General features: G+C 40.9%; 1 protein-coding gene across 2 annotated transcripts in view; it reads right to left on the reverse strand.

The window, feature by feature from the left end:
* Positions 1–322: 322 nt before the first annotated feature.
* Positions 323–22,400, reverse strand: part of LOC139477328 (serine/threonine-protein kinase A-Raf-like) — a 79,384-nt gene continuing 57,306 nt past the window's right edge. For both annotated transcript variants that reach the window (XM_071259992.1, XM_071259915.1), the window contains 6 exons: positions 21,250–21,417; positions 13,461–13,682; positions 11,622–11,756; positions 6,468–6,597; positions 5,622–5,702; positions 323–4,198 (listed from right to left, as the gene is read on the reverse strand). In XM_071259992.1, coding sequence (XP_071116093.1) covers positions 4,112–4,198; positions 5,622–5,702; positions 6,468–6,597; positions 11,622–11,756; positions 13,461–13,682; positions 21,250–21,417 — 823 coding nt within the window. In that variant the 3' untranslated portion in view covers positions 323–4,111. The remainder of the gene's footprint in view (positions 4,199–5,621; positions 5,703–6,467; positions 6,598–11,621; positions 11,757–13,460; positions 13,683–21,249; positions 21,418–22,400) is intronic.

Raw genomic sequence — 22,400 nt, forward strand, 5'->3', positions numbered from 1 at the left:
TTGGGATACGATGACAACCAAGTCAGCGAGCCAGACTACACAATCCTGTTGTTTGTCGCCTCTTACGACAAGCATAGGTCGCTGAGGACCTATTCTAACCCGGATCTTCATGGGTCAGATCCCCAGTACCAGTGGTCGTGGAAAGGGCAGACCAAAAGAGGGTAATGGGACGTCATGGGACGTTTATCTGCCAAACTACCTCAGCTCCGAATAAATGAGAATGCTAGTTTTACACAAGAACCAATGGCGAGTTCTAATCACAGCCTCCTGGTCAATGAAAAGCGAAACAAGAGTTGATTGTAAGTGCCAGAGAATTCTGGCATACCATTTAATAAATAACATCACATGACAATAGCATTAAGCATTTGGAAAGTACAGCTTAAAATAACACACACACTTTTCAAAGTACATTATTCGAATACGGGAACCACAGCAGGTCGATGGTGGTTATATAGACGTATTGCCAACAGGATCAAACAGGCGAGGAACATCACCACGCACAACGTGAGGCAAATTGTATCTGATATTTGCCAGTGTGCTATGGTCCAACAAGTGTCCACTAACTGTATTATGAAAAACAGAATGCTCCTGTTTGTCACAGATCACATATGGTTTACGTTCAGCTTTAGGTACGATCACTTAACAAGATATCTTGTTTACGCACAGGATCGTTCAAATAACTCTCCAAGAGGAAGCACAACAGACCCAGATACGTATAATTAATGTATATTAGCATGGATATTCGGTGGTAATCCCACCAATTCTCTAAAAGGATCACTCATATCAAGTTGACCTTTGTGTGTGTTTTATTAACCTGTACATGCTTTTGCAATAAATTGACATGAGATCCACGTCATCAAAATTCTGACTATGCATTTCACTCTTGCTGTTTGTCGCATCAAAAAGGCATCGTGACTAATACCAGACTCCATTCAAATACAATAGCTTGTAAGTACATGGAATTCAATATGGCTGCCATGGCGTTCATATCGAAAGTAATTACAGAGGGGGAAAACGCTGTTTATCAAAACACAATCCACGGAATCCTGTCCACAAGGCGAAGTATGACATGGAATCATTAATCTGTATATAAAAGTGCTTTAAAACTTGTTGTACCATTCCAAAACATGCAACATCACATCAGATCACAGCAGACTGACGCAGTTTGAAAATCATGATTTTGCAATAATGCCCGAAATCACTTTCACATGGATCTCATAACTTGCCTTAAAATACCCTGGGTGTGATAAGTTCAGCTAAATAATCTCATGCATACGCACGATGTCAATACGTCACAAGCACATCTGAAACGATCTCATGCAAAGAGCACCCAATGATGAAAACAGGTAGGCCACAGTTTTCCTAAAATACGTCATAGCAAGTATCTGCAGACAGATCATACGTATGTATCCGCCCCCCTTGTCTGAGCACACTAAACATAGATACATATGGAATAACAGGTGATTGGATATAAGTGTACAGTTATTGCACAACACCATAACTAGCTCATTCGGTAATGTCTTATCAACAAAGCTGACAGATTAAACAATGCAGCTGTCTGATTACTTGCATTCTTCTTGTGACGTTCTGATCAATGCACGCCTCCTTTTCTTAAAAGTATCCGCGCTTGACCTCAGGTATATACCTTAATTATGTACTCCTGGAAGGAAGTTAAGCACCGCCTGAAAAGTTAATGACCCATGCGCGACCGCGAATATAATTGGTAAACTCTGTGTGGTAAAGACACGAACAGTTATCCACAGATAAGTTGGGAATGTGTGCTTTGCTTGTTTGTTGTTTAACGCCGCACTAAGCAATATTCCAGCTATATGACGGCGGTCTGTAAATCATTGATTCTGGACCAGACAATCCAGTGATTGAGATAATAAGCATCGATCCAGGCAATTTGGATACGTGCATCAACCACGTCAGCGAGCCTGACCACCCGACCCCTTCACTTGCCTCTTTCGACTAGCGTTGTTGCCTTTAAGGAAACAATGGATTGTTGAAGACCTATTCTAACCCGGATCTTCACGGGTGGGAATGTTTGCTAACGATACCGGCGCTCAACGCAAGTACATATTGCACGTGCACCAAGGCACTCTCGAAAGACAAATACAAGCACAATTTAATATTATTCTGAACTGTAGACATGATTAATGCAAAAATGTCATCTCTGTTACCATTATTCGACTTTCAGCACATGGCACAGAAACACCGGCAAACGAATGATGTCAAGGACCGAGCCAGATCTGGGCGGCCTCGAGAAGATCGCGACCTGCACCTCTTCATTATGCGACAACCCAATGCCAAATGAAACTTTCTGAAGAAATTGATGCCCCTAAGACAATCGTTATCACGAATATTGAGAATTTGACTCAAATTTGGGTCAAGGAGGATGGCCAAGCGTCCATGCTGTCAGATCGCCAGGGACCGCCTGGCATAGTGTTTGGAGCGACTTGGCGGGAACCTGAGTTTCATGGTGGTAATTCCACTGGTCGGACGAGAGCAGGTTCTTGTTGCATATCACTGACGGACGTATTCGGGTCTGGCGGAAAAGAAACATGGCACAGATGCCGAGGAATATTATACCCACAGTCAACTTTGGTGGCGGGGTTGCTTGTCCCATGCCTGCAAAGAGGACATGGACACTGTGCAGTGGAACCGGAGGGATGATAGGTACAGGCGTCAAATCCTGGATGCTATCGCTGTGCCACATATTGATAACCACCCTCTGGCTATCAACGCGAGATCACACGTTTCTCGACAGGTAGCAAAGTTCCGCCAGTACACACCATCACAACAGCCCATTGGCAAGCCATGAGTTGATATCAGACCTTGTTGGCGCTCATCTGGTACATCCTCGGGCGCAAATGACAGAAGCGGGACCCACCTGTAGCCAGTCTACAGGAACTGGCACGATCATTGCACCGAGACTAGCAAAACTATCCCAGTAACGCATCAGACATCTCATAGGAGGCATGAGGGGGTTGACAAGGTTTTCCGGGCACGTGGCAGATTTTCACGCTTTTGGCAATCTCTCCTCAGGAAGTCATGTTAGGGCAATTACGGACATTTTGTTGCAACAACTTAGCAGCCACAACTGTTCGGGGCGTGCTGCAAGTCACGTACCAATTTTGTCATAATTACACACAATTAAATGTCCACCAATATCATGTATAATACCTTCTAAATTGGCAAGATTGTAGTCCTTATTTATAGACAAAGAATCACCCTTATAGGAAATAGCACATGTTCTGGTTTCTTTGCCATATATTTGGTGCCAGCGGACATGTTTTCAAACCTCATGACCAAAATAGCAGGGGGCGCTCACCATTTTCCAGGTATATATTAGCAGATGTCCCCACAGAATATCCATAATCCTTCGAAGAAATACAACGTGCACGCCTGGATATGTTGTAGAACCTGAACGGTATGGCAGACACTCCCTGTCAGATTTATCATTTATACATGTCATGACAGCAAATATGAACGTGATCCTCAAATTTCTCAATATATAGTTTATTTGTTACAGCCCCCTAGTCACATATATAGCGACCGCTGAGTAGTGAAAAATTAGGATTATGTTTTTTTCATTTATTTTTCAAGGTGACAATTAACTTGTCAGCTCCAGTGGACATATATAAACACCCTTGACGTTAGATTAATGTGTTATATCCAAATATTGAAATAGTTGACTGGTCTTTAAGACTACTGGTGGTGTGCAGTGAAGAACCTGTAATAACATATATCCTGTCTTTGGTTTTAGACACGACCAGGTGGCATTTAACAATAACATGATTAATACACAAATGATGCCATTAGTGACGAGTTAAAACCTTGAATTTTCACTGATGGGCAAGGTAATATGACAACAGTCTCAGGTGTCATTGCAAGGCTTCAGTTCAACCTGGCACAAATGATGTCAGTGATGTTACGATGGAATCTGGGCTTTGAACAAGGCAACATAACACTATTCCACAGTGGTCTTCTCGGTTGTATACTGTTTCATTGCAATTGGATACTGAATGGCAACAATGCATCTTCTGTTTTCACTAGTTTTCAGCACCTCTGCGTCAGACTAGCCGGCACACATCATGATGTGGACGTGTTAGAAAGGCGATATCCTCTCCATGAAGCTGCCCGTCCGGTGTAGGCGCTCTGGCTCAGATGAGCTGTGCCGTTTGTACATAGGGGACTGAAACAGAAGAACTCTTCTATCACCAATGTTTACGATTGAATTTATGTAACGGAACGAGCTTCACGTCAATATTGCAGCAGGGGAGCAACTGCATTATTACGACCGAGCTGTGAACCTTGTTAGGGGGAATGAAATTGAAAAACCCGAAGGCTTCTATCACCAATGCTTACGATTGAATTTGTTTGACGGAAACAGGCTAGCATCGATATTTCAGAGGTTGATCAACAGCATGATTACGACAGAGACCTCTTGAGAAAGGAACAATGAGTCAATGAGAGAAGGTGTGAGGTGAAATAAGGTTAAACGTCGTGTCCAAGAATAGTGTGTGTGCGTGCGTACGTGCGTCTGCTTGTACTAGTCTGGACTGATGCTGATTAATAGTGATAGCCCACTGAAATACCATGCCGCAGTTTAACATGAATACCCCACTCAGACACAGTATACTGACTCCGAGCCGACCAGTCCTCGTTTTAGCCCCTTTATACCGAGCGCCAGACAGGGTAACAACACGTATCGTGTTTTAACGTCTTTTGGTATGACCCGTCCGGGGATCGAACCCCGGACCTTTCGCTCTCCGGGCTGACACTCTGCAGGCAGTCTACTTTGACCACTTCAATAAAACCTACAGACACGGGTGTGCTCATGAACAATGTGTCATACTTGAGGATAATCTACGATTGGAACACGCGGTCAGTGGATAACTAAACCACTGTCGCAATAGGCGTTATTTCTTTGGAAACTCCTTTGTTCTGGCAGCAAATTCGAGGTACACATGTATAACGTATGTGCTGGTCCTTTCTCTCAGTTTGGTTTCAGAAAGCTGGAAGCAGAATGGTGAAACTCGGGACTCCATTATTCTTATCTATACATTGAGACAACGTATTTGTATGCTCCTAGAAGACTCCCTATTGAAAGTACGTTTTCTCGGAACCTTTCTCGAACTATACGCAACTAATATATCACTCAAAAGAAGTTCAAGAACACCCACAATTGCAAGGCTGTGTTGCAATACTCATCAATTATGACAGATACTCATGGTCTCCAGGACATCGTATTAAAGAGTGAGTTTGCTTTCACACCGCTTTGAGCAGTATTTCAGTCATATCACAGCGTGTGATGCGGGAGGAAAACCCGAAGTAATTATACCCCGTGATCACAGGTTTCAGGGATCAAGGGACGCTACTCTGCACAGCGTTGCAGAGCCTTAGACAACAGGTCCACCCATGCCCATCATTGTAGGGAGGTAAAAGTGTCTGTTGTAGTCAAGTGTCAAACCGTAAACGATAGGACATGTTTAATATGTTCTTGGCGTTGTTTTCCAAACGCAAAACACAAACGTTACCCCAAACGAATCATACTAATATATGTTCCTGTTCATTTCGTGGATACATCATTTGTTGTCCGTGTACATCCAACTTACATTCTTGAGTAGTTCTTTACTGAGTTCTGGAAAGTCCGGACGATAGCAAGGTTCATGGGCCCAGCAGTCCTCTATCAAATCCTGGAACAGAAAGTTTATCCAAACAGAATCATAAGATTGTAAAATAATGTATACACAGGCACCGAGATATTCGCAGGACCTCTGACTACCACCTTGCACTGAGACAGATGTCTCCAGTCACCGAGACATTCACAGGAGTGAGCGAGTTGGATTTAACGTCGTTTTGAACAATATGCCAAAGAGTGTTATTTTCGGAAGGGAAGGTGGTGGTGGTTGTGATGAACGATGTAGACATTTACGGGTATGGTGCTGGCAAAAGGAGACAATCAGCCAGATTGAGGACCTTCACGAAACATTGCGGATACTAATTTAAAAGAAGTGTGTCCATTTCTTAAAAAGAGGCCCTACAGTGGTGCCATAACACTTGATCAACAGGCAATAGGGCATATAGATATACTTTAATAACATTTTGCAAAGCCATAGTATTATCAATGCACCCGATATAAATTTATTATGATTGAAAATTTAAACTACTATTGATTGATTGATTGGTTTCTTGTTTAACGCCGCCAGCAGCAACATTCCATCTATATGACGGCGGTTTGTAAATAACCGAGTCTGGACCAGACAATCCAGTGATTAATATCATAAGCACACATTAATGCACACAATGGGATCGATGACATGTATCAACCAAGTCAGCGAGCCTGAACACCCGATCACGTTAGTCGCCTCTTACGACAAGCATAGTCGCCTTTTACGGCAAGCATGGGTTGCTGAAGACCTTTTCTACCCCGGATCTTCACGGGTCTTCAAACCACCAACCTTCAAAGCGGAAGTACAGGTGAGGGTGGCTAGTCCCTGTCGTCGACCCTTGCACACCTGCCATATTAGGCTCTCCACCGGCACGTCATTGTAGGGGAAGCGGCCGCTCAAGACCTCATACATGACAGTTCTGGAATTGAAACCAGCTTGTTGGATTTGATTGATTTGATTGATACTCTTGTATCTTGTTCAGCATTTAGTTCTTCTACATACTTGTGAAAAAATAATGCAGTTTAGTATGACAAATTGCGAAATGCATAATGTTCTTATTTGAGTGAATCATCAGTGACAGACAGCAACGATTAACACAAGCAGTTATCCCCAACATACATCCCAAATACCATAAAAATATGGTTTGACGCCTCTTTAAAGAGCATTCTCAGTTATATCACGGCGTGTCAGCTTTATATGGGAGGAAATCCAGAAGTGATGCAGGTCTCAGACTACTACTTTGGTGAAACCCTAGAGCACGATATGGTGCTGACAAGTCTAGAAACCGGGATTCAGACCCAAGATCACAGGATTTTGACGTACCCATGAGACGCACAACGAATTGTGGAACCTGACAAGAAATGTGCAAACTATTTTCGAAATGGACTCATAGGGGACTTGCTTTGAGTTTTAATATAGCAGTCGTTTTAAAATTTGCCACGCATTCTATGCCACCTTCATATTCCTTCAACGTATGCGTGGAAAGAAGTATCTTGTTTCAAATGACTTCCTAAAATGTAACGGGTACCTTTCTGTTATAGTCAAATTGAAAAAGATTCATATTTTCAATTACTGATCCAAATAATAACACCTCAGCCTTGTTTCTTGTTTGCAATGTGACCTCTAGAAATATAAAAGGCCTGTTATGTGGCCATTTCATGATAAAGCTGTGAGGTTAACAACGAAATGCACGGAAGAATCCGTATAACATATAGAAAGGGAAAGATGAATATACGACTACGACCACTACCAAACCTGAATAATGTGAACAAATAACAGAGGCAGTGTACATTTAGATGGATCAATAAATATTAGTTGTCGTAAGGAAGAGGTTAAACTAGTATGATCATATTGACTGGGCGCCTTGAAGGTGAACACTAACTTTCAGTTTAGGCGAGTGAAAAATACATGCATATGACGCTTGTCCACAGACAGATCACTGTTAAGTGTTGATCCGTCCAGTTAATTCCTCGTTCAAGTATGATAACTGCACTGTTGTAATTAGAATATGGAAGTACTGTACTGTATTTCTAAAGGTTTCTTATACTTACATCTGCAAATTATGTGGATGATAACAGTCAACAATGGTTTATATTTCCTACTTTATATGTTTATCACTTCTTTTGACAGAAAGTTACGGGACTCTTTGGTCTGCAAATGAGCTATTTGTCAGCACCTGACTCAGTGATGATGTATCCGATTCCAGACGAATGATAACCGGACCAACGAGGCTGGTATCAACGCCATGGCATTGACGGTATTGACGATCTATTTCAAGAACATCGTATGCCTCTGGGATATTTCTCGGCAAGCATGCGTGTATCAACTATTTAACTGTGAAAAAATGCAACGAACCCATTACAGTTTGCCGAGATCAGGGTCCCGTTCCACAACGTGATCTTAGCGCTGAGATGATCTTAACTCCTATTCTTTAACATAGGCCTACAACAGTCGTAGCTCTACGATCGCATCGTGGGACGGGGCCAAGCTCTGTTTGTGTGACCATGATGTTTTTGTTTGCTTGTTGTTTAACGCCGCTCTCAGCAATATTCCAGCTATATGACGGCTTGTGTGACCATGATGTGCAGCCAGGACATCTGTATAGGTGGAACTGGATCAGCGTACGTGTACTCGATAGCGTTCCTTGTACTGGATAGGTTTCTTACTCAAACGGAATTTCCAAATGACTTGTGCTGTCGTTTCAGATGGTCTGAAGTTGACATTAAAAGATGTCAGATAATTCTGCATCGTGGACTTCAGAATGCTCATGCTTGATGAGACCATTAATTCCCTGGCGAAAGTCACCACGTGCACATTTTCTGTTCGCCTCATTTCACGAGGAGCGAGGCTTGATATAGTCCGGGAAACACTGATTCTGTCTTCATTTTCCTCCTGAATTCTACTGCAGGCGGGTGGCACCTTCCGTTCAACAAGTGTCTAGTGTTTATATGGCAGTGTATTATAATGTTTTACAATGATTGTAACTGTGATATATTGTTTCAGCTGAGAATCGGTAGACGCTCATTGCATCGCGTTTGGACAGTGATCAGTCGTCAGGGGGGTTACCATATTTAGATGCCTGTGTGGTGTGCAACCCTCTGTTTCGGTATACCGCGGACGGTTATAGTATGTTATCGAAACATTTAGAATGGTCTATGTTGTGAGGCACTATGAAACTAACTTTCCAGTAGCTGGTTAGAATATGTATGGGGACAAGAGCGTGTTTAGGTATCTCTCACGCATTTCATCATACAGGAACCAGCTTTCATGTGAGGATCACTCATCATTCACGATTCCCTGCCTCGCCAATCACGGAACCTTGACCACTGTCGCCGCTGGGTGAATATATATTATTATCACTGACTTTTTCTGTATATGATACTGACCACTGCCATCATATTATATATTGCCATTGAATATTGTACCACCACTCTCTTGTACTGTGTACTGCCATTGTAATTGTTGTGCAGTAATTTGCAAACTTAGTTTTGTAATACATTTCCTGATTGTAGGCCACTTGTTGATTGTTTGTTGGTTTCACCCAAAGTTCTTTTACGTACAGATTTCTGGGTAAACATATTGATTTAATTTGGGAGTCGACATGTAACACTAGCATTTACGAAAGTACTTTTAGGTCTCTATTTACCACCGGAATCTCTACTCGCTGACTGTCGTGTTGCACAGTAAGTGTCGATATAGCCTTCCTGGAAAAGGTGGAGTGCACTCTGTGATCAGAGTAAGTGAGTATAGATTTACGCCGCTTTTAGCAATATTCCTGCAATATCCCGTCTAACCACGCGCCGTGATCACAAGTACACATACAAGTGATATATGAAAACAGTTAATCATCGAAAACAATCTTGCATCTGGTGGCTGTGTTATTATTCTTAAACACAAATCTCAAAAAGTGTCATAGAGTAACAGTTGTTTTTAATAATCCCATCACCAGGATACAACTTACAATGTACAAATGCAGGTTTCAACATGAGGGTTGCGCACGCTACACACCGTCTGGATCGGCGAATGCACCATATTTGGCATACAATTTTAATGTTCAATCTTTCGAGCAGTTATAGTATGTATCGTGAGAGGTTTCTCGTCTAAGATCATTAAGTTTCGGTTAGGTTTCATTAAACAACATGTTTTCAAAACTGAAATCATCGTTCTGAGGCAAGAGTGCCCACAAGCCAATGTCAAAGCCAATATGAACGAAGCACTGCAGTGGACATACTGTTTACCAACAATGAGGATTACAGGCGAACACGACCTATAGAACAAGTCACAGGCGAAGTGACCTGTAGGAAGAGTGGATGACATCAGATGTTTGACACACGCTTTGTGTAGATCAAGAATAGTGAGTGAGTATGGCTTTACATCGCTTTTAGCAATATTCAGCAATATCACGGCGGGGGACACCAGATATGGGCTTCACACATTGTACCCATGTCGGGAATCGAACCCGGGTCTTCAGCGTGACGAGCGAACGCTTTAACCACTAGGCTACAGATCAAGAATAGAACTATATCACAGTGCTAACATAAGGTTACATGTACCCATGTACTCAGACTTGTCACTGTGACCCTCCTCTTTCATCTGTCAAGGGCATATTTCTTTCAAGTTTTTTCGAAGATTTATACTTGACACAAATATAAGCGAATACAAAAGAAATAATTGTGCTGAAAATATTAATTGTGTAAGAACAGCTTGACGAGATAAGATATATTTGTGTGTTTGATATTTAACGCCGCACTTTTCCATAAATGTGACGGTTTTAATATATGAGATTTCGATTGACGTATGTGTACCTTTGAAAACGACAATAACTGCATGTTATTAATTTATATTCGCGTTTAATATTGTTCACGACATTACAAATATAAATATGTTTATTCATCTTAGATTACTATTGATTCTCAAACATATGTTTTTCACAGACCAAGATTGTGTAACACTGCCTCTCGACAACAAGGGAGACGCAATCAATACCGCGCTCAGACCGTAGTCGAGAAACTGTACAAACACTACCAAGTCTCTCCGGAATCACATTACCTGGAGAGAAATGTTTAACATGTGAAAACGTCAAGGAGGAGCTGATGTTGAGAACTACAAACTACGCACAAAAACACCAGCACTTTATTTAGCAACTGTCATAGAAAAAAACGTAAATAACTGATGACTGCAAAACGTCAAGAAATTGATTGTGTTACATAATGTCCACCTGACAAGGGCCGTTGAAGCTAGCCCTTCAAGCATCGGAGACATCATGCAATGGCAGCTGTCATTGCTCCTCACAACGCTAACGTACGCTAAGGACTGAGCATTGGATATTCTGGGTTGGAGGTGGGGGAGGGAAGGGTGCTCGGATTTTTTGTTGTTGAAATAATCCTGTTCCCGAAAATTTGAAATATAAATCGTTCTACTGGACATGCTGGATGTTATAAAAATAAGGAGATACACGTCCCTAAGATTTCTATTTCTTGGAGTTTTGATTGCAAAGTATTAGTATGCAAAGTCTCAATAATCAATTTCTTAATATATCCTAATACTAATTGATTATTCCAATCCCAATGAATTCCAAAATCGGCCACGTCAGTCAGTTTGGTTGTATGCCGCACTGTAGCCTGTAGCCTGTAGTTTCGGTCAGACAAACTTGTAGCTGAGATTACTTATAATGAGCTGCTTCCCACGCCGCCTGGGTATGGTGACACGGAATAAACCCGGTTCAATTTAGTGTGCTGTTCTGACCCTCGCCTCAACACTATGCCTCCCTTTTCCTTAACTAATGGTGAAAACTACAAAGTATGTACGGCAATCAGTCTGATGAGCATGTTGCAGAGTGAATATCAAACCCCTGCCATATTTCCCCTTTACTTCACTAAGAATTGAGCAGAAATACTATTTTGACAAATCCTATTCTTTTCATTATTTGGTTCCAATACTTACCCAAAAGCATATACATCCGCCTCGTTTGTGTACGGCGATGATGTGACGAAACGAGGAGGTAGTGTCACCATCGTGCAAAGGATTTCGGGAGCCACATAGGTCATATGCCCTCGAGGTATTGAAGAATGATTGATTCTGTGAACATGAATAGAAATTATAAGTACAAAAGATAAGCTGATGATTCAAGACAATACACTATTACCGCCAGAGCAATAATACATGTACCAAAGATTGGCTTTGATCAGATGTCACCACGTTACAGTATTGTCCTAAAACGATTGGAACAGCATCATTCTAGACGTTGTCAAAGGACAAGCAGAACAGTATTGTGTCAAAGCACCAATTGGACAATGTGGTATTCCGTCCAAGGAAAATAAATCACTGTGCTACAGTTTGTCCAATGACAAATAGAAAAAGATCACTGCGATTCAGTATTGTCCACTAGGACAAATAGACCACCGCTATACAGTATTGTGCCCCAGGACAAATGGACCACCGCTATATAGTATTGTGTCCTTGTACAAATAGACCACCGCTATACATTATTGTGCCCTAGGACAAATGGACCACTGCTATATAGTATTGTGTCCTTGTACAAATAGACCACCGCTATACAGTATTGTGTCCTTGTACAAATAGACCACCGCTATATAGTATTGTGTGCTTGTACAAATAGACCATCGTAATACAGTATTGTGTCCTTGTACAAATAGACCACCGCTATATAGTATTGTGTCCTTGTACAAATAGACCACCGCTATACAGTATTGTGTCCTTGTACAAATAGACCACCGCTATACAGTATTGTGCCCCAGGACAAATGGACCACCGCTATATAGTATTGTGTCCTTGTACAAATAGACCACCGCTATATAGTATTGTGTCCTTGTACAAATAGACCACCGCTATAGAGTATTGTGTCCTTGTACAAATAAACCACCGTTATACAGTATTGTCTCCTTGTACAAATAGACCACCGCTATACAATATTGTGTCCTTGGACAAATAGACCACCGCTATATAGTATTGTGTCCTTGTACAAATAGACCACCGCTATACAGTATTGTGTCCTTGTACAAATAGACCACCGCTATATAGTATTGTGTCCTTGTACAAATAGACTACCGTTATACAGTATTGTCATTGTACAAATAGACCACCGCTATACAGTATTGTGTCCTTGTACAAATAGACCACCGCTATACAGTATTGTGTCCTTGTACAAATAGACCACCGCTATACAGTAATGTGTCCTTGTACAAATAGACCACCGCTATACAGTATTGTGTCCTTGTACAAATAGACCACCGCTATACAGTATTGTGTCCTTGGACAAATAGACTACCGTTATACAGTATTGTGTCCTTGTACAAATAGACCATCGTAATACAGTATTGTGTCCTTGTACAAATAGACCACCGCTATATAGTATTGTGTCCTTGTACAAATAGACCACCGTTATACAGTATTGTGTCCTTGTACAAATAGACTACCGCTATACAGTATTGTGTCCTTGTACAAATAGACCACCGCTATATAGTATTGTGTCCTTGTACAAATAGTTCAACATGCTACAGTATTGGATTCTTAGATAAATAGGTCATCGCTTTAAGGAGTAGACAGGCGTATGAATAAAAAAAAATATTTGTGGCTGAATGTGAATTTATTGTCCATGTCGGTGTAAATCACTCTAAAATGTTACTCAAAAGTGAATAGTGTGCTACAGTGTCATTAATATTTCTAGGAGTTCCCAAAGTACCTATATATATTATTATTTAATAGTTTCCTTATATACTATTATCATATAATATATATATACTGTGCTGGGGACCTATTCACCTGTCATATTTGGACTCTGCAAAGCCATAGTCCATGGCGCTGATCTTCACCTTTGGTGCAAGGAAGACGTTCTTGGTGTTAAGTTTTCGTAGTACAATGCCCTTGGCGTGGAGGTAGCCCATGCCCACTGCCACCTGCCTCAGTATCTGGAGTTTACTGTGAATGTTTAGTTTCTCCTTCTTGCAGTGAATGTTCTCATACAGTGACATACCGGCAGGGGCACTGGAAGGGAAGATCAAAATCGTTATTCTCTCAGCTCCGTATGTAAGTCAAGCCTAAACCGTAAAGTTTGGCTGTGAACAAAAGTCTTTTGCTAATTTTAATCAAATATTCTTATTAAACATAAAGAATGCAAGACGTGTCATCTATCCAGGAGATATTTCGGGTGAAATGGGGTTGAGCGTCGCGTCCAAGATTATTGAACCTACATAGCGACATGCATTAACGTTTGTGTGTGTGTGTGTGTGAGGGAGGGAGGGGGGGGGGGGGGGGTGGCTGGCTGCTTGTTTTAGTCGGGACTGCTGCCGATTTATAGTGCTAGCCACTGAGGTACCATGCCGCAGTTATACATGAATACCTCACTCTGACACAGTATACTGACTCCGAGCCGACCAGTGCTTGTTTTAGCCCCCTATGCCGAGTGTCACACAGGGTAACAAGAAGTACCATGTTTTAACGTCTTTTGATTTGAAGCGGCCGGGGATGGAACCCCGGACTTTCCGCTCTCCAGGCGGACGGTCTACCATTAGACCACGAAGGCGGTCCTATCCAGGAGATAAGATGGCCTTATTTGGCCAATCGATTCATCGTTGGTCATCGTACCGTTACGACGTTGATTACTGCTCAAAATATGAATCACTTGATTGTCTGGGCCAGACTCGATTATTTACAGGTAGCCGCCATATAACAGGGATGGTGCGCCGTTAAACAACAAAGGAGCTTATGATCTCATGATATTTCCAACGAAATCTGAAAAAAAACCTATATACATATGCAAATGCGACCTCTTTTTAGTCCTAATAATTTAATTACACTTCATTAAACTTCTTCTTCTTCACAAAAAGTCAATGTTATAACATAATAGGTGTTCGTTCTAAGAAGGAGGACATTTCCTTAGTTGACGCATCAGTGACCAAAATTGTGTCCGATGCAACTCCCAATTTTGAACATATATTCCTGTGTTGTTTCAGGTGAGCACATGAATTGCCTTTGCATGTGTTTGTGACTGTGCCACCTGTGGGCAGGATACGCTCAGCTTCTCGGGAACACCTGGTTTCATCACTATTTGAGAGTGATTCAAATGCCTATGTTATTGTAGGAATTGTACAATAGACTGCTTCCAGCAAATACTTATTTACAATCTCTTTGAAATCAGATCTTAGTTCTCGCTACCGCTGTTTAGCGCTAGATTAGATTTTCATAATATCTACCACTAGGTGCATTTCAAAGCAATGTCATTACTGTGTTTGTAGGTTTATTAGATTTTACTTTTATCCTGATTGCAACATGACGCAACATGTTAGTGCTGATTCAGAAAGCAACAATGGTGACAATTGATAAAATATTATCTGTTAATTCATTTTGGAAAGTCTAAATGAACAATTCAGAAAACAGTTTATACAGTTTATAGCAAACGGCGATATCGGTAGGACGGATGTTAGCGTCCATTTGCATATCCCAATCCAGCGTAATGCAACACACATCACCTAGGAGACAAACGCTATTTTCCCGTGATGCCTATTTCTATCACGAATACCGTTAGAAAATAAAAATGCTTAATGTCTACGAGAGCAAAGCAAACAGCTGCACTTCTATGTTTTGCTCAAGTAGATGCCTGGACCTACAATTCACAATCAATACACCAACAAAGGAGCATGTTTGACACGTTTCCTGAAAGACGATTCCAGACAAACGACATTTTCTTTTTGAAAGAAAAACCTTTAAATGCGCATTTCCTAACTTTTATTTTCCACTCGTGTTTTTTTCAGACAGCCTCTTTGCGAAGTGTATGATCGACAAATATATTCAGTCCCCATTTCTTATTGATTATGTTTCACTGGACATTGCTACTGGATCTAAAATGTTTTGTTGGATCGAGTGTAAAAATGCATTGTCGAACAGCTTGTTTGACGGCGCTTGAACAGATAAGCTGAAAGTAGTGCTTTGGAGTCATCTGGTTCAAAATGTATTGTATGCTGAAAATATTCAAGAACATGTAATATTATTTGCTGAAGCACTGACTTTAATTGAATACACGTTCAATTATATAACATATACAGAATGGACGGCACGACCACACACCAGGATACCTATACACATATTCCCACGTGTGGCCAGCTTGCTGGAGTGTTATTTGGTTAAAGGTTCAGGAACATAATTGGGTGACTAAGTGATTAAGTATGTTTTTCTTCGCCGATGTTAGCAATATTCCAGCAATATCACGACAACCTATAATTAATCAAGCCTGGAGTGAGTGAGTGTGGTTTTACGCCCCATTTAGCAATATTCCAGCAAATTCACGACGAAGGACACCAGGGCTTCACACATTGTACCCATGTGGGGAATCAAACCCGGGTCTCCGGCGTGACGAGCGAACGCTTTAACCACTAAGCTACCCCGCCGTCCTCTTAAGTCTAAGGCTAAGCTGTGACTGAAGGCATAAGAAGCCATCAACGCCAAAAACCAGACATTTAGAATAGGGGTCCACTATTATACTTTTTGGGGGAATTGAACCCTGTCCTTCACAGGACGAGCGGGCGCTTTGAACATTAGGTTACCCCTCGACCCAGAGAGTAGGTAAGCTCCGTTACGTGCTAATCACATACCAAGTTTCAATATATCAAAAATAAGATAGGACAAAATACATTTGTTCGACATTTTACCCAAAATAGGCAAAACTTGCAAAAAGCTGACTAGTGCATAAAACTACAATCATTCACTCAGTTGCGATGTCGGATAACTCGAAACGACAGATTACCTATATTACCTTCACACATTGTACCCATGTCGGGAATCGAACCTGGGTCTTTAGCGTGACGAGCGAACGCTCTAACCACAAGGCTACCCGACAACCCGTCGCCCGTTACATGAACAGAAACTCAACAAATATTTCGCATTAAATGGTACGACTTTAAACGCTTCACGTTAATATTACAATGTGAAAGTGGGTCATCATAAAGGGATGTAAATAGATTACACAGATTTGTTTCTCATCACAAACTCACTAATCTTAAATATCGGACCCATCCTTCAGACTATTGTATATTTTGTAATACTTGATTCGGTTCCGGTTTCGAATTTAGATTCACTTTCAATATCGAAGTTGCTCTTTTTTCATTTAATCAGCATTGACAATCAACAATGCCGTTCGTGACTTCGAAAATCAGGAAAGCCTGTGGTTCATTGATGCTTTAGATGTGGCTTTTTGTACTTTCTGGGTGTAGGTGACGTGAAATGGGGTTAACGTTAGTCCTTGTTATCTCCCCTTAACGCCAGACAGGGAAACAACAAGTGCCATATTTTGTCTTTCGGTATAAGGAGGCCAGGAGGTTCAAACCTCCGACCTTCCGCTCTCCTGGAGTTTAGGTTGCAGCGGTTGGGAAACCTAATGAAAACAAAACATATCGGCCATCCTTCCCATTTCTTAATGAAGAAACGAGAAACAGTTTTGACCATAATTATTATTACACTTGAATATGTATGATACAGGCCGCGAGCCATTGTGGTGGATCAGGGCAATATGAACTGCAGCACACAGGACAAATAACAAGGCCAGTGCTCCGGACAGCTTAATCATACAATACTACCTTCATTATCCAAATCGTCATGTCAAATTGAGGGCTCTTCATGTCAAATTCAGGTTATTCCAAAATAAATGGCCTCATTGCCGTATGGAGAATCCGCCATTAGCCATGGCTCGAGTTTGTCACATATATCTAATTACGATTCCTGCATCAGCGCTGATTGCCGTAGTCTCATTTCCGCACAGAGCAGGGCATTCTGTGGGTAGGATGACGACAATGATGAGACGGAAATGAATCAAATTATTTTGGTAAATACAATATAGCGCAGTAAGTGGGCGAGATCTGTATTTGCAACATAATGTCGTTTATTAAACACTCTGGACAATGATGAGTAACATTTGTTTTTAAATCATCTTTAAATGGTATTACGCTATAAATTAAATGTAGGAGGACAGAGACGTTAAGTACTTCTGTAAAACCCACGAGTATTGTGTGGTGCTGACAAACCAGGAGTCAAAATCATTACAAATCCTGGTACGTTCAAGAAACCCAACGCTACCTTAGATGAGTGCCAAAATACAACACCCCCCACCTACACATCCACACTAACACAACCGCCACACCCACACCCCACCCTTAAACGACCGACACTCACAGTCACACACACACACACACACACACACACACACACACACACACACACACACACACACACACACACACACACACACACACACACACACACACCAACAACAACAACAACAACAACAACAACAACAAAGCCATCTCAAGACCACAACCTAACCCAATCCGACCACACACCCTTACATTTCTACGGTCTTGTTCGATAAACATCGATAATAAGTTGTTGTGTGCACAAAGACGGTTTAGGAAGCATATTGACGTTTTTCGATCTGTAAAGACATCCCAAAACGTATGTAAACGTATCTAGCTTCTGAAACGTTTGTTAACTGAAGTCAAATAATGTTTGCCAGAAAGTTTGGTATCTCTAACAACCCATTATCTACTCCAGGCCCGAGGGCTATATTATCACTTATAAAGATGATTTCACTACCGACAACGCCAAACTGGAAGCGTTTACCTTTCAGCACAACGAGAACAGAACAAACAACATCAATATTGCAGGCATAAGAAATTTAACCATTCGTGTTTGTGATGATGGATCGTAAATCGCAATACCATTTCCGTTTTGTTTGCCCAGAATGTTAGCTGGTAATCTCAGATAATTAATGGTGTTGGCAAATCTTCCCCGAACAGATAGTAACGACTCGACTAAATATTACATAAACATAATCAAGTATTGTCGTTCAGAGAACAAATCAATGCAGGACATCTGGGTGTTAGTGAAACAAAACTACCCGTCACAAGTCGTTGTGAAATCTGGGAGCTCAACAGAATGCCAGTAACCGTTCATTCGGACGCGTTCGGTTCCAAATTCAATTTAGCGCGGTTAAATCTACAGGTAATCTAGTTCTACATTGAAAACACAGTTTGCTGATCACCTAATTGTCTTTCAACCAACTACAGAGGCCTTGAGGTAAAAGCAGCCGCTCGTGACGCCGAGTATGTTTCGATTCTCACGTGGGTATAATATAAAAGAAAAAGTATACTTTATTACAGGGTTCGATTCTCACGTGGGTATAATTTAAAAGAAAAACTATACTTTATTACACTATACATTTGGGTTAGAGCAAACTTTATTTCTTTTTTAAGATACCAAATTTGATTATGTTTTATTGGAGCTGGTTTTAAAATCAAATCCGTAATGACGTGACGTAAATTGAACTGACGGGGTTCTGGTACTTATTTGATTGCACCCGTCATATTCATTATCCGTTCAGTGTGTGGTTATCCAAGATCCCATGCAGTAATATATAGTATTTTTAAATTTAGGATTTTATAGTAATTTCCATCAAATTAATCACGTGACTTGAAACATGGCACAAGTGAATTTTGGGGCCAAGCTAAGAAATGTTAAGTTCGGTGTTGCTGGTTATTGTGAGCTGAGGTGTTGAGTTGAGGTTGCATGGTAGAATGGTAGAAAACTGCAACTGCAACCCATGAAATAGTATGCTTACCGAGTTGGTTGCGCTACATGATACTGTTACCGACATGAATCGACATGTCTGGCTCTTCGGCGTGACGAACTATCGCTTTAACCACAAGCCAAGCCAACCCGACCCGCCTATTCAAACCCCACGGGGATTCCCATGTAGCTTTTGTTTGTCGTAAGAGGCCGGACTCGGTAACTTGGCTGATTGCGCACCATCGTACCTCGTGTGGGAGTATCATACTAGTCTTTTACAGGTTTCATAATCCAGAATATATGTACGTCATTGGGGTAATTTAAAACCAGTAATATTTATTACAGTAGGTTTTCATGAACAATGTCTGATCTTTTTACGATAACGTCCTTTCATGGTGAGTTTTCTTTCACAAATTTCGAAACATTAATTTTTTCGATTCTCAGATATCTTGCGTTTATGATTTGTGGTATACAAACCATCACATAGATGTGAATATTTATTCAGGAATCGATTTTTATTCTAGCGACAAGTATTTTTACAGTTATTCACACATATGAGTGTGTAGGGGTATCTTAGAAACCAGACAATCACCCAAATATATATTTATAGCAAAAATATCCGTTTTACATATATTACAAGTGCTCTAATTATGATATGTATGAGCCATCTACACAAATCCTCCCATTTATATGCTAATAAAGCGAAGAAACACAGCATTGTTAAAGCACTGGTTACAGTGTGAGTGAGTGAGTGACTATGGATTTACGCCGCTTTTAGCAATTTTCCAGCAATATCACGGCGGGGGACTATTGTAAGCCTATGTTAAAGTATGGGCGTTACGATCATCTTAGCGCTAAGATCGCTTTGTGCAAGTAGGCCCTGGTTCTGGCAGTATCAAACCTTCATTAACTAATTGCTACATTGAGCCTAATGATACATTAAATTCTAAAAGCATCATCAGTTAATGGCGTCATTAAAGTGTGATACAACCGGGTCCAGTGGTTTAACCTTACTGTATTATGTTTTAAGGTATATCATCATTTCTCCATATTTCTTGCATTAGGATCTTCATATTCACGATTGAACTACAGACAATATAAACCCCATGAACCACCATAAGTATTCGTCGTTCTAACCTAATCGTTATAATACTCCGGTTACATACATTTGACATGAATACAATGAAATGAATAAATGAGCTGAGCAAATTCAGCCATCTCTATATAGTTACACTTTTCAAAACTTCTAATATTTCAGTACAACATGTATTGTATTAATCGGTATGAAATAACTTTTGTTTTCTTATGTCTTAACTGGAGCATAGGCAACCTTGGTCTGTAACAATCAAAACTATAAAAAGCGTCATGACGTCAGTCCATAATGACTTACTCAAAGTGTTCTTTATTGCAGGATAAAGTTAAGCCGGCGCCTTTAATATTTTAGCAAAGCATCTTAGAACATTATTTTGAAGACTATTCATGGTATCCATCGACCTGCTGTCATATTGGTGTAATAATGCTACAGTGATGCTTAAAACAAACATCTTTGTCTCTGTGTGGTAAGTTGGACAAGAACGACACGATCAGCGCTGATGCAAGTTGTAACCTTACAGGGGCATTCACAGTAAATAAAAGCGACAAGACCATTTCTATATTCATAACAAAGCAGAAAGTCCATTGTACGATTCCTACTAGGAATTTATGAATCACTATCAAATTGTGATGATACCAGGAGCTATTCTGCCCTACCGGTGGCACATGTCAAACACATGCAAAGGCAAGTCAAAATAGGGAATTGCATCGGACTTCATTGATGCGTCACATTATGATGATATCCAAAATATCATGACAGGTATGGAAAGGATGGGCCAATAATTTTCATTTTTAGGAATGGGCTTTCCTCGAATCTTTGACTCTTCTACAATTCCTAACCCTTTTTCTATCAATAAAGTTGTTGGTGATTTTTTATCAACTATTTGTTCATACACTTGCCCCTCACCTGGTGATGACGGCCCTGTTTGGTGGTAGAGTACAAGCCCCCATGAACAGGTTGATATTTTCATGACGTATTCGACACAGCTTCGTCAGATCGGACCAGAATACGTCAGTTTCGTCACCTTTCTTGTCACCGAAAAGATGGATTGTCACTTCACCATGCCAACGTCCCCTGCAAAGAAGACACTTTGTTTGCTGTTTAACGCGAGTCAGACATATACCAGCAGTACGACAACAGCATGTAAATAATGAAGTAATAAAACCAGTCGCTGAATTACAAACGAACGAGCAACGTCCCATGCATATGATCACACACGATCAACGAAGTTACAGAGCCTACCTACCCCATCCAATACAGAGAAATATAGTCGCCTCTACGGCTCTACGGGTCCAACCATGTGATATTGTGGGGTTTTGTATGGAGGCTAAATTCCTAAAAAACAGACTTTTTTAAAGGGTTAATTAATCTTACAACACTGTTGACAATCTAGATGTTCCTTCAACAGTCTGAAGCATTATTATTTTTTTCAAGCAATTTCAGACAAAAAAAATTTCGATAAGGTCAACTGGTCGGTCACTTGTGACAAGCTATAGTGCTGGGGCTCATAGGTAAAATGGGGCTGCATCAACAGCTACCGTCTTTACATACTAATTAGATAACTCACAAAGAAACCATCTACTCTAATCGCTACACCCTCCATAGTTCCTAACCTACGAACATTGCTATAACCTGAAAGAACCCTTCCCTAAATGTGCCCCACGACGCTTTTAACAACATTTCAGCAATATCACAGTTGGGGACACCGAATCTCCATAACAGAACCTTCCGGGACTTAATACGTGCTGAGATTCCAGGGTGTACTACGTTCCTAGTACATAATGCTTATCATTCGGTTGGAATTTTGTTGCAGTTGCCAGTACCCATGCATGTCGTCTAAACAAGAGCATTTAATAATTCTGATTGACTGTTTTATCGCGCTCAATGGCGAGGGTCAAGACTCTATAAATTACCTCCGGTCGTTTTTACCTATTTGGTGAGTACACTGTTCACCAAGTCGCCGTACCGTTCGTTGTTCTCTCTCACCAAATTACTGATCCACATGTTAATAGGTTGCACCCTGACTCTCCCGATTGCAACACAGCTCACTTCTCTCT

This window comes from Haliotis cracherodii, unplaced genomic scaffold (assembly GCF_022045235.1).
Source record: "Haliotis cracherodii isolate W230 unplaced genomic scaffold, xgHalCrac1.p SCAF_1, whole genome shotgun sequence".
Lineage (NCBI taxonomy): Eukaryota > Metazoa > Mollusca > Gastropoda > Lepetellida > Haliotidae > Haliotis > Haliotis cracherodii.